The sequence below is a fragment of the Acromyrmex echinatior genome, chromosome 4, assembly GCF_024713525.1.
Source record: "Acromyrmex echinatior isolate Ae372 chromosome 4, ASM2471352v2, whole genome shotgun sequence".
NCBI lineage: Eukaryota > Metazoa > Arthropoda > Insecta > Hymenoptera > Formicidae > Acromyrmex > Acromyrmex echinatior.
The window spans coordinates 1,311,846-1,329,299 of NC_141855.1; the positions used below are offsets into that span (position 1 = coordinate 1,311,846).

At 34.2% G+C, this 17,454-nt stretch overlaps 1 protein-coding gene and 2 pseudogenes across 1 annotated transcript; 2 read left to right on the forward strand and 1 right to left on the reverse strand.

Moving 5' to 3' along the window:
- Window positions 1–481: 481 nt before the first annotated feature.
- Window positions 482–3,157, forward strand: LOC147909856 (uncharacterized; annotated as a pseudogene).
- Window positions 3,158–3,296: 139 nt separating this feature from the next.
- LOC147909857 (uncharacterized) lies at window positions 3,297–6,539 on the forward strand (annotated as a pseudogene).
- A 3,515-nt stretch (window positions 6,540–10,054) lies between these two features.
- Window positions 10,055–16,771, reverse strand: ath (ATP-dependent RNA helicase DHX33). The gene is made up of 8 exons (XM_011058564.2): window positions 16,273–16,771; window positions 14,155–14,479; window positions 13,443–13,735; window positions 12,914–13,146; window positions 12,236–12,586; window positions 11,698–11,896; window positions 11,226–11,502; window positions 10,055–10,563 (listed from the first exon to the last, which is right to left on the reverse strand). Exons 1-8 carry the CDS (start codon window positions 16,485–16,487, stop codon window positions 10,387–10,389), a joined length of 2,070 nt encoding a protein of 689 aa, XP_011056866.1. The 5' UTR covers window positions 16,488–16,771; the 3' UTR covers window positions 10,055–10,386.
- Between the last annotated feature and the right edge of the window lie 683 nt (window positions 16,772–17,454).

A 17,454-nucleotide genomic window follows, 5' to 3' on the forward strand; every position in this document is an offset into this window, starting at 1 on the left:
TTATTGCACACAATATAGTAGATATCCCGTTTTCTCGCTTTGCGTGCTTGCTGCCAACAGATGTCCTGCCGTTTCTACAAAATCAAGTACTTTTAGGCGTGGATTTAAAGATTATATTTATGGAGATTGGTCTTTAATCTTTTTCAAAGTAGACTCCATACATTTATATAAGTTCTAATAAACTTTTTATGCCTGAAAACATTTTTCAAACTTGTGGATTGCCAAAAGCTCCCTTATGTTCTCGATAATGTCATCTCTCGTATCTAATTATGTATCTTCAAATCTTTTTTTTATTAATCAAATCAAACTCTATATATAATCACTGATATATTGCATACTTTTCAAATCTTCACCGTGTGATTTCTAGCTATTTTCAGGAACTTAAAAAGCAGTTAAAAGCTAACAAAGATAATATTGTCAAGAAGGAGATATAATAAGAGAGCTCTTAGGCGATAAAATTGATTTGAAAAAAAATATTTCCATGCATGGAGGGACCGATACAAATATGTGGACTCACAAATTATAAGAACTTTCAAATTAGCATTCCAAGATATCAGAATCAGGTTATCGATATCACTTATAGATTCTTTTTGATTGTCTCAAGTTAGCAAGCATAATGGCGGTTTCAATCAATCAAAGTTTAGCGGGAACGCAGACATAACATCATTCACAACAATTCACAATACATTTCACATACGGATATACATTTTACATTTATAAACGCCCATTTTGTTGCCAGATTCTGTCTTCTAAGGATTCTGTCTTCGAAGGACATTACTTTGAATGAGATTGAAGTCAATATAACTTATTTAATCTCGCGTCTAAATTTGGATATTATTTATCAGACCTTATAACTTTTTTTTTTCTCAAAATGGTAGGAAGGTATGACGTCTTCCCTTTTTTTCACGAATGCGGACGTCAGTTCGTATCTCATGACTCTTGTAAATCGTTTCATGTCAGATAATCCCAAGATTCCATTCGAAACTAACCACACTGAGATTATTCGAGGAATGGTGTTAGGAATGCAACCTACTCGCATCTTCGCCGTCATCCTTGTTTCTACCTTGGTCCCGTTAGACTTCTCTTCGCGAGACCCGCATCGACAAGAAAAAGACAACAAAAAGATAAGGAAGATACGATCCGCGAGATGTGAAGATAACGAGGAAGAAGCGAACAAAATACGAATCCTATGAGTTATGCACTTTACGCACTTTTGGCGCCAGCGCTAATTGTGATAGAAACATGTAGCAAGATCTCTGTCGTAAATGCCAGTCAGTCTGCCGCTTAACGTTACCAAGAGAAAATCTCTTTCTCTCTCTCTCTCTCTCTCTCTTTCTCTCTCTTTGGATAAATATTCAGAAGCCCTTTTTTCACGAGCACGATTCAACGAATCCGATTACATCAATTTGTTTTTTTTTCATTTTGTTTTGTAAACGCGTACGCGTTTACTCGTTATGCAACCGGTGCAATCATAGAGTTCGGGCAGATGCGTATTTTTTTCTGATTGTTGCCGTTCGTTATCTCCGAAAAGTTTGACTATATGTATGGCAACACGGCAACAGAACGTGTTCTCAGTTCAAAGTACCAGTGAGCATCAGTGATGGCGATTTAATATAAAACGTATCAGATACTTTTTACATTCCTTTTAATCCTTGAAATATCCGAGATTAACCGATCTCGTGTTTCCGCTTTTATCATTTACAAGGTTCTCATTTTTATGTGATATTCATATTTTTGCAATTTTTATGAACGTTTAAACGAGTGTATACTTTTTCACCAACTGAACTGTGATTCATATCTCGTGCTTGAAGTATAAACTTTATACAGAATGTTCCAAACTTCGCGTGACACCGTTAATAGCAAATTCCCAAGATATTTTAAAACGAAAATCCTAATATCAAAATATCGAGGGTACGGTAGTTTTTAAATGAGAATAATCTTTTTAAGCGAAGATATTTTCAAGCATTAATTCTATTCTCTTCTATTCTTTCAAATCTTCTGTATTATATTGTACAATATGCGTCATCTCTGACCGCGCGAATTTCGGACAATTCAATTGGCTAACATTAAAAACCCTTTCTCATTTATTTAAGAACCACTGTAATCTCGACATTTTGGTATTAAAGGATTTTCATCTCGAAATAATCTCAGGAATCTACTATTAACAGATGTCACGCGAAATACTGAGTTGCTCTATATATTACAAAATATTGATTCGAGCCCTCCTATCACCTGGATCTTTCAATTTTTTCTTTCCTCGTACGTAAAAGAGGCGGGAATGATTTTTCCGAATAATCCGTCAAGGTCGTTTGTGAGATGAGGCGTACCGATCTTTCTGCTCTGACAGGATTCAACCGATTTATACGCATGTCCGAAAAGATGATCGTTCGTATCCATTTCTGTCTTCTTCAGGAACACGGTGATGCGAATCGATGTCGCCCACGATTCCGATACTTTCCGCTCTGTTGCTCTCGTTGATATTAGGATCAACGGAGGGTGGACAGTGGATGGAACCCGTTTCCCTGTTGCGACAAACTCTCCGATACTGGTGGAAAATATACAAGACGTACATCGATGAGGTGACTCTCGGTTACTGTTGGGCGAACTATTTGCTCAAGATAAGCAACGAATGGTCGACGAATCTATCCACACTGACACTCGCCGCGATGGAGGTTCGTTCCGACATATCGTCCATTGGAGCAACGCAGTTCAATAAAATACATCTACGAGAGAAACGGTGGTCGCATGCAACGGCGAAATCCGCTATTTCGAAGTTCACAAACAATCCTGAAACATCAAGTCGCTTTGCGATCAAAATTGATTCAAAAGCGAAGGAAATGGATAATGAATAAAATCGAGGAAGTTTCACAAATTGTATCAAATAATTATACAGATTGGAACAGTAAAATTGATGAAAATGGAAGGATTGCACGGATGATCGATTCTCACATAAAGAAAAGGTCAGAATATCTCTTTCATAAGTAAAGTTTTCACTAATATTTTTCAATGTTTCCACGATAAAGATTATTTTCTAAATTTTTTAAGGTGAAATCTCACTCTAAAGAGTAAAAGTTAAGTCAGTCTTCTGTCAGTCGAAAAAGAATGACACAATTTTCAATCTTTAAGAGTGAGCTTTCAATCTAAAAGTTTTAGAAAGTGATTTTAAAGCTTTTTGTAATCTCTGCAGAAAATGAAAAATAAATATATAAATATTATATAAATATAAATCAGTTGTCTGATTTAAATAATTATGAGCGCAAGAAGAACTTCATCTAATGTTTTTTACTGCGACGAGGTACTCCACCGTATAAATTTTATCTTTCGCTCCAGACGTTAAGCTGAAGATGATATTATCGTTAGTTTAATCCTTTTAGCTGCAAGATGACATACGTGCAAATATTTCAGACGGCGAGCGGTTTCGATGCCAGAACTTCTGCGCGACGAACGGGAGACTCTACGAGATGGTCACGAGTTTTCATCTCGCGGGACCAGTTCGCACGCCGTTAATCCGACGCCTAATCCCAGGGACGATGACAAAGTCGATTCTGGATCGACAGATCGGGGAGGAAGATTCACGTCGTAAAGTTTTACGTTCGCTGACAAGCCATCGTGACTCTTTCGTCGAAGACGCTTTCGCGTCGCGTTCATTTTCACTCAAAGTTGCCCGTAAAGGATCGCTTGGCGGCCAGCGGTTTCCCTTTCGACGGTATTTGTCGTCACGGAAAAGAAATTCGAGAATCGTTGAGACGTTATCCGATCCCTGGATACAGGAAGATCACAAAGTCGAGGGAGATCCCGCAGGACGTCGAGCTTCTTTGAACAACGACGGAAGTTCGTCAGCGCCATCGCGTTCGCAGTTCCGGCGAGTAAACGCGGACACGGAACGTTCTCGTGTGAGTCTCGTAAAGTTGATGGATTCTGAAGGAAATTCATCGTACGATCTAACGATAAATTCAACGATGTCTTGTCGGAAGCCCGAGGAATTATCTCGCGATTTGCTTTTATCGCCGCGTGGAGGAAGTGCCATTGCTGAAAGATCGCTTTTCGGATTTCGAGGAAGTGGAGGAGATGCTCTTAAGAGGAACGTTCTTGCAATTCAAAACGGTCAGAGGAAACGACATGAAGAAGCGACATTGTCAGTAGCTGAGGGAAGTGGAAAGCTCAAGGAACGGAAAGGACATTTCAACGATACATCCGTTCTTTTTGTCGGAGCTCAGAAGATCGTAACAAATGCTTTACGAAAATCGTTGATTTTCCCCCGTCCCGACGATTCCGCAAAAATCGAAGCAAGTCGACCACCCCATTCAAGGGTTGTGAGAAACGTGTCTTCATTATCCAACATTGAACAATTTAACAGGGATTACAAAAACTCGACAAACCAATTAATTCAACGTTCAAAACTAATCATTTTTCAGAAGCAACTGCAATTACCTGTCGATTTGGAATGGTCTGTTATATCCAGTATACATTCGTTTATTGTCACTGTTTTCGGAACATTGGAATGTTCGTTCATGTAGGCCGACGTATCATAAATGTCGTACAAACGAACGCGGTCCTAGCTTGTACAAAGAAATACGTGTGGATCAAAATTATTAGATGGATAGACGAGTAAAGAATCGCTGATGCCTAATCATTTGTGTATTTATTATCTTTGCATATCATGAATATAATTCTTTAAGTACACAATAAATTAAAATAAATTAAATTAAAACCCAAAAAATTTTAGACTATTCCTTTTCAAATCTCCGAGCCTTTAATTAATAAAGAGAGCCAATAAATGTCCGATAATTCTACAAAAGAAAAAATTTATAATTTTATAGTTAAACGTAAATATTGATGTACAAAAAGTTTGTATTTGTATGAAATGGGACTATTTCGTTTCGTTTATCGGAATATTTCCGCCTCTACGTAAAATTTTCATTGTTATGTATAAAATTATTAATGATTTCGTTTAATATCGAAACGTAACTTTTTATATTTCTATTTTTCGCATGGATTAACGTTGACATGACAATAAACTGTTTTTATCCAAAATATAAAATTTCCAATAATTTTATATACCTTCGTATCTCGAGTTTTTATTTATCCTCGTACATGTATACGTTTTGTATATTTTTTATTGATATTAAAGAGGAGCTCTTCATTAGTTCGGAGCCAATCGGAAGACGATCTACTTCAAAATATTTTTACAACGTTCTTTACTGTGTAATGATATTTCGCATATGAATTCTGTAGTGCATCCTTCATTATCCTAATGATACACTCATGTGCCGTAAATCATCTCTAATCACTCTCCGGAATCGTAATTAGAAGAAGTTCGAGTGATCCCCAGAAACAGATGTCCCCTGCTGATGGAGGCTCATCACGAATAAATTTTTGATGCCACCTGTTGCTATCGTTGTCTTTCTCTGCTCAAAGTCCTCTCCTCTCTTCATGATCAACGTGTCGCGACTAGTATATAACGATTATGCCAGTTATGTTATAACAGAGATCGACAACGACGTCAAAGTACTCCCACGAATAAAACTTTCAAGAATGAAAGGATAATCCGTTTGCGAAAGCAAAATCGATAAACTGAAAATCTAGATTTATTATTATTATATATATAAATATTAGATATCTTTCTCTTTTATTTAGAAAGATCGAAGAAATATTGGAGATTCAGTAAAAATTTTAAAGTCAGAGATGTTATATTAATGAACCATTAATTGTAAGTACTTACTAAGCATTGATTTCTGTTCAATTTCATAATCAATTAATGCTTAGTTTTAAGTGAATCAATGCTTAGTGAGTTAACGCTTAAAAAGCATTGATTTACTAAAAAAAAAATTATCTTTTTTACTATAACTTAACATTTTAAAAAAATATATGATCTCAAATTATAAGAATAATGCAAGATATATAAAATAGAAGTGTTAAAATAATATAAGAGAGAAGTATCAAGAAAATTAAAGTAAAATTAAGAAATGTATAAATTTTAAATCAACACATTTTGAAACAACACATTTCTCACTTTACTTAATACACAATATATTAAAAAAAAAATTGACAAATGAAATATAATCATACAGTCATTAAAAAAAATATTGTAAATAATAAAAAATTAAATACAATTTATACTAAATTTTTCTAGATCTTTTTTTAGATCTTTTTTTTTTAGAGATATGCTTTGAGAAATTATTAATAGATAAAAGTACATGATGAATTATCATAAAATCATTCAGATCTTTTGCAATAGTTTGTGCGATAGACAGAGTCGTATTCATAAGTGTCAGCTACTATAACGTCCTGCTAGGACAGGTTAAAGAATTGTAAACAGGAATGGAGATAAATCAATCATGAGGTTACCGTAGGCGATCGTAAAGAAAAATGTGTGAAAGCGTGGACACGGGTATAAAAGGCGCAGTAAAATGGAAGTAAATGGAACCAGTTAATTATGTAGGTGACCGAAATACACGCGAGATGCGCCTTTTTCATTCCTTCATGTTAACATGTCCAACATCCTGACAGATTAATGAAGATCAGCTTGGGCGGATGCTTGATAGAAAAAAAAAAAGAAAAAGAAAAGTAGTTGAAGTTTGTTTTTCGCGAATGAGCTGGACTATCTAGCTCGTCTATGACAACACATTGCTTTATGGAACGACAAGTCAGATCATTCACAGTGAAATTCATCATTAAAGAGTCCCTTAAACGTCCTCACAAAAGATCGTCTTTATGGAAACTGTACTGGATTGTAAGGAGAGGCAAAAGAGAGAGAAAGAAAGATGAAAAGAAAGAGAAAGAGCTCGACTTTCGAAGCGTCGACGGAAAGCCTATTTTCGTCCGCTTTCAGCGTGCTTATCTGGTATCTCGTTCTCTATTCATAACGAGAGTGCCTTATCAACGGGAGTGAATCCCTGAAGAAAGCGTGATACAGCTGCTGATGCGGAGTCGGCGTGTTCATAAATATTTAATTCTTAATCACGCCGGATGACAAGCCGTTCGCGAGTTTGCACGGACACTCCTGTACAGGTGGATAGGCTCTTAGGAGTCTAGATAGCAAGGATAAAAGATCCTCTCCTCTCTCGTGCCTCATCTCGCGACGATTATTTATCGGACTTAAGGGGGTCTCTGACGCATCTTCACCCTCGCGCGGGATGCCATGCTCTTGTGAAAAACCGAGCGCTTTTATGTTATAATCGCAGAAAGATATGACAAAAGTACGACATTGTATAATATGTTCTACAACTTACGATCCACGTAAACATGGCCTTAATAAAAGGAGCCGGGATTGCTTCTTGTAACGATCACTCGATACAATTGCTTCCATGCCTCATGGACTATCAAATTCTCGCGAAGAGGATCATCATAGCCACCGACGAGATATAATAGTATCTCGTCGGTGTCATCATCGGCAGAAAAAAATTATAGATAATTACTTTCAGATTAAGAAATCTATAATACGCCATTGTTTTCAAGAACGAAATTAGATACTGACGGTAAATTGACAGTTGAAAGGCTCGCAAAGTGTTCTCCAATTTTTCAAGCGTTTTAGAACCTTTATTTGTACCCTAAAGGTACCTTCGTTCTACTGCTACATTTGTATTACCACCAAGTTCGAATTGTAAACGTACGAGTGTTGAAATATGGTTTCCTTTCTTATAATCAAATAAATTTTACTTATCTCTCTTGCCTGCTGGAAAAAAGATCGCCTAAAAACAAGAACATTGAAGATTGTCATTATACAATGAGGATTCCAGGTAGACGTCCAACGTGATAAGGTCTGTGAAATTGCGAGTCGGTGAAGTTTGTTAGTATCATCATCATCCTGGACGACGTCGCCAAATGCGACTTTTTTAAGAAAATAAATAAAAGAGACAGAGAATAAAAAAGAAAGAGAAAGAGAAAGATAAAATGTCTATTATATCGTTCTCTATGGCAAGTCCTTCAAAAATATACAAAAATAATAAAAGTAAAGAAAACTAACAAGGACATAAGAAAAATAATATAAAGGAAAAATAAAATAATAATATAAAGTAAAAAAATTCAAAAGAAAAAAATAAAAATAAAATTTGAAGAAGAAATAAAAAGGGGTAGAGAACATACAGAGGAAGAGTAACAAGAAATGGATTTCTAAGACTAACACGAGAGACAGAAAAAAAAAGAAGAAAAAGACAGTTATTTGTGCAACTATGTATTGCAAGCGGAGAGGATGAGAGACCGAGAAAAGAGATATAATTCGATCCTAGCTCGACGAGCGAATATCCTCATGTCATATAACTAACTCCGTGACGATTTAATCCTATATTGGATCTACTCTGTATCGGCGAACATATCCCGGTATAAAGCTGCCGTTAAACTGAACCTGTGGATAGGTTGTCTATGCGGTTGTGTATAGAATTATAAGTAACATATTTTCAGAAAATTTGAACACGAGTCATACTGTTAAATTCATAATATCAAATTACGTCCAATTTGAATTATTTTTATAATCATTTCTATAGATCATCACTGTTCCTACTCAGCATATTATTAATTTAATTAAAACCGAGATTAAAACAATGGAGATAAACAATTTAACTCAAAATGTATTAAATTTGATTTACATTTAATTTATTATTTACTAAATGCATACGTTAATGTTATTCACTTTGAAACTAACTACAGGAATGGATTAATTTATATTTTGACACACATGGACGTTAAAAATAACAAAACGTTATTTAACTCAAGAGATTAGGTTATTATTGCTTTTTTAATGTCAAACAGTATATGTCAGACGAAAATGAACTTTAAGTATCTAAAAAAAAATAATTAAATTCTGCAGCGTTTCTTGCGCGCGCACGTATAATAAAGTTAAATATCTTTTACTCTAAAAGTAAAATATCTTTTTCGTATAAATAATGGATATGTAATGTCAAACAATACAATCAACTTTTTTATCCAAACTATACAATTAATTCTTGCGTTATTATTAAAGCTATTTTGAAAATTTCTTACTTCTACATGTAATAATTTCCGCATGAACAGTATATATTTAATGTTAAATAGTCGATTGCTTTATTTGTGTTATAATTAAAGCGAGATATAATAAACTCATATATCCTCACGAAATTATTAAATTGCAATATTTAATCCACGTCCTGTATTTACAAAATCATTAGAATTTATTTTCATTTACATTTTATCACGACAAAAATAGTTTATATTTGATATTTATAATAAATAAAATTGTTTTAATTCTACTAAAAATTGCACTAATGTGCAAATAAAATAACGAGATGGGTTAAAAACTACAGAACGTATAAACGTTAAAATTTTAATCTAATGGAAAATTCGCAGAACCGACATCATGGCTGCAAAAGGTCGGGCTACGTTTTCTTCGCCCTCGACTCGTTCGAGATGATTAGCCCGTGCCGTAGCTACAAATTCAATATTCTTTCTCCGCTCAGACCATAATTATCCGATACGCAGAACGCGGAACAGAGCGCGATAAGTGCCAGGTAAGTGCGCAGCTATAAGCGTAACACCCCAGCATAACATTCGCGGTTAAATTTACCTACTATGCCAGGGTACGCGAAATTTCGTTCGCTGTTAAATCGTTTCGCAGTACTTACCATCAACGAGCATTAAGCGTACGTGGGTCTGGTTAAGTCCTCTAGAATCTCCAGATGAAAATACTTCGTCGGATTTCTTCGCAGCGAGCCCGCAGACCCAAACTTGCCGAGCTACCGATGCGCATTTTTTCAATTTACCGTAACAGTCATAACAGTCGTAAATGTTTAAAACTCGTTCGGCTCCTGCTTTATAAAAACAAGATGTTAGGTATATGTAGGAGAAAAAGGATAAAGAAATATAAAAATAGAGAACTAAGATTAAACGTTGAATGGAGAGATCGCTTTTCATTCAGACGTCTGTGTAGACTGTAAAGGATATTGGATATTGTTACTTAAGAAGTATTTGTTCTGCGTTGAATTCGTGGAAAATGGAGATAGCAAACATACATTCGAGTAAGGATATGCGCGAAGGCGCGTGTTGAAAAAGTAATGATTCAATAAACAAAACGCAGCACACATACATACGATAATTAAAATTTATATTAACTAAATTTAATAACAGCGCTTAAAGTATACAAGTGGTAAAAAAGATGATTCTTCTTAATCATATTAACTACAACATGTATATCTACAACAAAATTGCACTCTTATGAGAGAGCTCAGTGGCGTAATTGATACCGCTGAATAAATGTACATGTAAAATATATATAGTAATCTTTTTTTACATCCTCGTATTATCAATTTCGAAAAGATCACTGTATCGTTCTCATTATTCAGTGGCCTCAATTGTTCCACTTTACATCAACAAAAATAAGGTCTGTATAAATAAAACGTAGGATAAAAAATTGCATCAGTCGCGTTTCCCAGGGCCGATGTTCTTTTGCGTCAACCATGCCGGATCGATGACAGACAGACCGCGAAGGTAACATCTTCCGGTGGCTACGACCTCAGTGAATAGCAGTAATGGTGGCTTCGTACCGTGCAACGTCGAAGAAGGGTGTATGGTTACCGGCTGCTTCGAGTAGACCTATATCGAATGCGTAATGCCATTACGCGATATTCTCTTCGTTTAGAAATTCGAGCAAGGCACAAGTACAAACAACAGAGGAATACAAAGATAAAAATGAAAGTATTTAGAATTTCTGCACGTATTCTTCGTAGCTGCTTCTTAAATCTTTATCATTCAAAGGAAAAAGTAAATATTGTAAAATGAATGAAAGAAAAAGAAATGATTAATTAATAATCTGCTGATTAAAATTCATTAAAATGGCATAAAGAAAAGTATTGGAAATATGAAAGTTTCAAGATATCAATGTGATGAAAGATACTTTTCTATAAAACCAATCATTACGCAATATAACGTATTTTAATAGTAAATATTTATTAAACATAAAAGCTCAGCCTTGTAATCAGAAGCAAATTCTATAATTTATGTCATTTTCATGATATATATGTGTGTGTGTGTGTGTGTGTGTGTGTGTGTGTGTGTGTGTGTGTGTGTGTGTGTGTGTGTGTGTGTGTGCGCGCGCGCGTGTGTGCGTGTATGTGTGTGTGTAATATTTCTACGTATTATTTTGTAATAAAGAGGGAAGAAAAAACAATTTTCAATATAACATTAGAAAATTGGCAGTAAGAAGAATGTAATAATACAGAAATAATATATACGCATGAAAGAGAACATTTACTTACCGTGACATACGTCTGATCCCTCTGCAGCTCAGCGAGGTTCTCGTATAATCCCTCGAGAAAAGCTTTTCTGAGTTGCTTCGTATTCGTTCCACAGCTCGCCTTCTCCAAATTCGCACGTTCCGCCAACGCCGCAAGCTGTTGCCTCACTTCCGACCCGTATTCCAGATTTCGATGGTGCAAGAAGTTCTCATGGCACCACACCTTCTTCTGCGCGGCGCTTTGGTATGCTCGGAACACATTCAACAACGTTACGTGATCCCCCTCAGGCGAGGCAAATCTGGAATTCCCCAATGAGAGTTACTCGAGCAACATTAAATAATAACTTACATAGCTAATCGCGAATTTTGATGGAAAATGCACTCTATCGCGAACTATAATACTCCGTAATAACAATTAATATAGATTTTATTTTGATTTCATCTTTCTACTTAGTATATTTTTTTAGACGATAATATTGCAAGAAGGGCTGTACCGTGAACGTGCATTGTAAGCCTGCTCTCTCTTCGTAGGTGGATCCATGAAAATCGATTCTCCGGATAATAAAGCAATAACCGTCAGTGCTTCCTCCAAACACCTGTGTTCCACCGACGCGAGGATCACTTTGGTAAATCGAGGGTCTAACGGGAATAGTGACATCGTTCGGCCGAGTGTAGTCAGCTGTGGTGGAGATCCTTTTAGGAGAGATTATATAAGAATTTATTGTCTCTATCAAAACAATTCCCATTATTCGCATCTTGTTCGATATAATGAAATAAAAAGTCTCAACAATCTTAACGTTAATCAATCGTTTTCTTTCATCGCATCTCAACACAAAAACAAATTTATCATATTTTGATTTAATATTAATGACAAATTTTTTTTTAAATAACACTAATAAAAATTAATAATAAATTTAGTAAACATTTAATAAACATAACTGATGTATTTAAGCAGAATCCTTATTTTCTTCAAACGGATAAATTGAAGAAAATATTTTTATTTGTAAATATAAGAGATATCAGTAATATTACCTTTAACTGCACCCAGCTTTTCTAAACAATTCACAGCCACGTCTATGCTCTCCTTAGGCGGTTTATCCATGAAATCGAAAGTGGTAATGTCAACGCCGATAGCAAGCAGTTGTAGAGCGACTCCCGCGAGAGAACATCTTTGAATTTCTGGTATCGGCATATCTTTCATCTTTTCAAATTCTTCTCGTGTGTAAGCTCTATAACACTTGCCTGATGCTTCGCGAGCAGCTCTACCTGCTCTTTGCCAGGCTTGAGCTTGTGAAATTTTCTCAACCCTCAATACATCTAATCCCGTTGTTGGATGATGTGTTCTCGCTTTGACTACACCGGTATCGATCACATGACGAATTCCTATGTATATTTAACTTCTGTGTTAAATACTCAGATTAGATTTTTATCGGTAAGGTCAAAAACAGTAACTATATAAATATTAATGTTCAAATAAGCGCAATATTAAAAATAATTAATCTTGTGCAGTATGCCGCTTCAGTTATCGCGTTGGAAAAATACTATAAAAAACTTTTAAAAATAAATTTCCTTTACATCTTATCTTATCTTTATATCTTATAATTATCTAGCGTAAAAAAAACCTTAGCGCTGATAAAAATGTTTTTATCCCTTCAATTTTTATTTAGAGAATTAAAAGAAAAAAAGTTGAGGATAAAGATATATACGTACCGCCAATCGTGACAGACGTTTCGGCAACGTTTGTCGATAATATTAATTTCCGCATTCCGGGCGCCGAAGGTTTAAAAGCTTCTAACTGCTGATGAGTAGGCAGTGCTGCGTACAAGGGAAAGACTTTCAGAGGCGGATACTCCTGTCCGTCTAATTGTTTAGCCACTTGTCGAGCGGCTACTGTAGCCGCTTCTATTTCTTCTTGACCGGTCAAAAAAATGAGAATATCCTCGCTAGAAAATCAAAAATCAAAAAATTACTAAAATATATTGACATGTGTGGCGCCATGTGAGAATCATTAATTTATAATCTATGGATTTCGAGTTTAATCTCAATCCCCATCTCGTATATATCTCAGTTTATAAAAAATTGATTTCAGAATTATGAATAAAGAAATAAATATGATAAAACTGTAATCATTTCGGAAAGAATAAATTCTTTAACATGCTAGCATATTATCTATTCCTACATACGTTCTCTCTAGAATACAAAATTTATATAACGTATTAGAATTTCGTGCTGTTCTTACTTTACGGGTGCTTCGCGGTGAATTTGAAACGCCGTGGCTAGCGCAGCGAATGCGTAATCCTGTTGCGAGGAGACGGCATGAAAAATTCTCAAGGGATGCTGACGGCCCTCTAGATACAACGCCGGTGCCTGGAAATACTCCTTGAATTTAACAGGGTCCATTGTGGCCGACATAATTAAAAGTTTCAAGGGCGGCAAATTCTTCAATTTACGCAAATTCTGTGCTCGTCTCGCCACCCCGAACAGAACGTCGGTGTGCACAGATCGCTCATGAGCTTCATCCAGTATCACTACCTGTTAAAGTTATTTATGCAATAATTGGATAATAATCTAATAAGCAGTAAAAAAGAATGTTTAAATAGAATGTTTAAATAGAATGTTTAAATAGATTCTTTAGATTTCGTGGAAATTAGTATCTAGGAAATTAAATATAATAACTATCTTAACAGAATACTTTTTTAACAGAAAAGCTTCGATTTTTATTTTTTGTTAAAATATTAAAATATCTAATTTATTAGAACTCAATTTAATTTAAAAAAAACTAATTCCAGAACAGTTTGCATAATAAATTTGTAAATTATATAATGATAATATGTTTTGTTTTAACCTAAATTTTATTTAAAACATCGTTGTTGTATTAATTTTGAAATATCTTGCTCTTTTACAAATGATTGCATCGCTCAAGCAATTGTGATAATAATATGATAATATACCGAGTAATCCGACAGGATCTCATCGGTCATCGCCTCTCGAACCATCATGCCGTCCGTCAGATATTTGATTCTCGTTTGCGGTGAGGTACAATCTTCAAAACGAACACAGTAGCCCACTAATTTTCCAGGTTTGACCCCTTGTTCCTGTGCAACCCGACGTGCTACGCTGACCGCCGCTATCCTTCGTGGTTGCGTGATGCCAATACAACCGGATGACCCAGCAACCCCAGCCTGGAGTAACAGTTGTGGAATTTGCGTGGTTTTACCGCTGCCGGTTTCGCCTATTATAATTAGAGTACTGTGCCGACGTATTTCGTCCAACAGCCTGGAAATTCATAAACGATTATTCCTTTTGAATAAAAACAGTGATATTTAAACGAAATAATGTACTATATTAAATAATATAAATAATATATAATATTAAATAAAAGTATATTTTGTCGAATTAATGGAATATTTATTGCGACATAAACAAAGACAAATAGAGATAAACATTTTATATAGTTTATTTTAATATATATTTTTATCGGGTTATTATTAATTCTATTTATGTGTGTCTTTATTATGCATATATATATATATATATATATATATATATATATATATATGCATTGTGTTATTAATTCTACTTGTAGATATAATATAACATTTGTAACATAATAATATATGTAACATAATATCCACTTTGCTTATGTAATATTTTCGAAATATACAAAAATTTTATATTCACTTTCATAAAAATTTTTATCAAAAATAAAATTAAAAAATTATCATGTAACACTTATATGTGGTATATAATGATATAATATACAGTGTCAGCCTTTTGAAATAAAAATTAAAAATATATTATTTTTTAAATATAAAATCTGTTTTTAGAAAAAATATAATTATTATATAATATACAATAATTTTATCTAATAATTATATAGTCAAATTATATACTATATATATATATATATATATGTACACACACACACACACACACGCGCGCGCGCGCGCGCACACACACACACACACACACACACACACACACACACACATATAGTGTATATATAGTATATATAATTTGACTATTAAATGATATTATAAGATAAAAAATAATAATATAAAAATACATTTGTAAATCAGTCAGTAGCTTTCAATATCTTTCCTAACATCTTAATATTGTATAATGTATAACCATCGCGACGAGATACTATTAAAGACTATCAACCTTGGGCAAATTTTCGGCGGTATAAAAAAGGCCCCAAGGGCCCAGATAAGATTGAAGAACGCTGACATTATCAACAATTAATATAAATTTATTATTATTAACATAAATATTTGGCTCATACATTACTAAATTCATGATTTGTTTATTACATAAGTGTATAAATACATTTATAAATAAATAAATATGCATACTTGTAAAGCTATAAATATCCTATATATTGCAGAAAAATTACAATTTCTTTTCTCTGCAGTTATCATCTCTATAATAAAACTTTGACGGTAACACTGAAATCACAATTTTAAAGAAAAATCGAGTATTATTAAGTTCTATATGCATAAATATACATCTATTAAACTAGTAAAATTAGTACAATATTATCTTTTTACTCTAAGGCTAATTCTATAATCTACTTTTTGTTTTCTCTTTCTTGCTGTTTGTCTCTGTTTGTCTCTTGCCTTTTTGGTCAATGAGACAAGAGACAAACAGCAAGAAAGAGGAAACAAAGAGCACATTGTAGAATTAGCCTTAATTACTTCAATATTCAACAAGGACGCAAACTCCCGTAAGGATGTCGATCTTTAATAGTATCTCGCCGGTGATATAACGCTTATAAATATTTTTCTCAAATTCTTACAAAATGCACAATATTATAAATAAACAAATCAATCAATAATATTAGTTGCATTCTCTACTTTATCGACTGCGAATAAGCAGTCGTGACAAAATTATCCTAAAATCCTAAATTATCTCAGTTAGCTAATCACAATCAAAAGATTGAGCCTCCATTTTGAAACATCCTGTAAATGCAATGCGTGCAGGATATATGTTACATATCATCCTTTTTTTCTTTTACGATGCGTAAAAAACATACCTACTTCTCTCTCGTAGTTCCCCGAGAAACTTACCGTTTACGGAGTATATATACGGGCAGCGATTTTCTCCGCTGGTGCAAGCTAATGTTCCTGTCGCTATTCTTCGCATTCGCAACTGTTTTGTTCTCGTTCGTTTTCTGCGCTTTGTTGGGATTTTCGCGGAACACGACGGTGCTAGGCCGCTTCATGGCCAATTTCGACTTCCCCATCGCACTGAACTTGGGATCCGCGTCGTCGTGGACCCTCATCTCGCTGCAAACCACTCAGAACGTCTTGGACGAGCGCGTATACGCGTATATGTCACTTGCTGCACAGTAAGCACGTGTTGCGCGCTACAGCTGTTCCGTCTTTTCGTGCTCGGTGCTGCTGACCGTCCATACGCCCTCTTGACATGCGCTGTACGCGTCTGGATCAGTTTGGACTATCCTGGACACTTCAGGGGTGTGATTACCCACTTTTCTGCAAATATTTTGTTGATCAATCAGAAGAAGTTTACCAATTGACCAATCAGAGAATGCTTTGAATCATTTTACAGCGTTAAATGGATCGCACTCCAAACACTGAACACCACTGTGCGAATTATTGTAAATTTTTTGTATACCGGATGTGTACGGCGCGGGTAAAAAATTCTTGGCATTACGTATTTCCGGAAAAGGTTCACATATGTATATAAAAGCTAATATTTTGTAATAAATATTACAACTATATTAACAAAATATTAGCAAATGTTATAATTTTGTGTTTATTACAAATTTTGAATTTACTTATATATAACATAAAAAAGTATACTTTGTAATATATGTGTAAATTAATCAAATAAGAGGCATATATAACACAACGCAAGTTTTTATTAGTGAGATATTTTATTCTTTAAGTATATAAAAATATAGATGAATTTTATATTAAGATCTATATACTTAAAGAATAAAAATATTATCTCGCTAATAAAAACTTACGTTGTAGCACATGCTCTTTATTTTAGCCACTTTAACTCTTTATTGTATATATATAAATATGTTACCTTTTATATAAAATATATATTTTAATATATTTTACATATTTTATAATATATTTTGATATAAAACATTTTATAAATGTAAGATATTAGTTCATCTGTAAAAAAATAATTAAATCAGGAAATCCGTGTGTATTTTATGAATCGACACACACAAATCATTAATTTTTTTAATCTCTTTCAGAATTTATAAAAATGCA

Excerpts from the sequence above, each read along its gene's own strand:
- ath (XM_011058564.2), bottom strand. The coding sequence starts at position 16,487 with ATGAGGGTCCACGACGACGCGGATCCCAAGTTCAGTGCGATGGGGAAG. Across the intron at positions 13,736-14,154 it reads AGATCCTGTCGGATTACTCG|GTAGTGATACTGGATGAAGC; the intron begins GTATATTATCAT and ends TAACTTTAACAG. Across the intron at positions 11,503-11,697 it reads GCTTACAATGCACGTTCACG|ATTTGCCTCGCCTGAGGGGG; the intron begins GTACAGCCCTTC and ends GGGGAATTCCAG.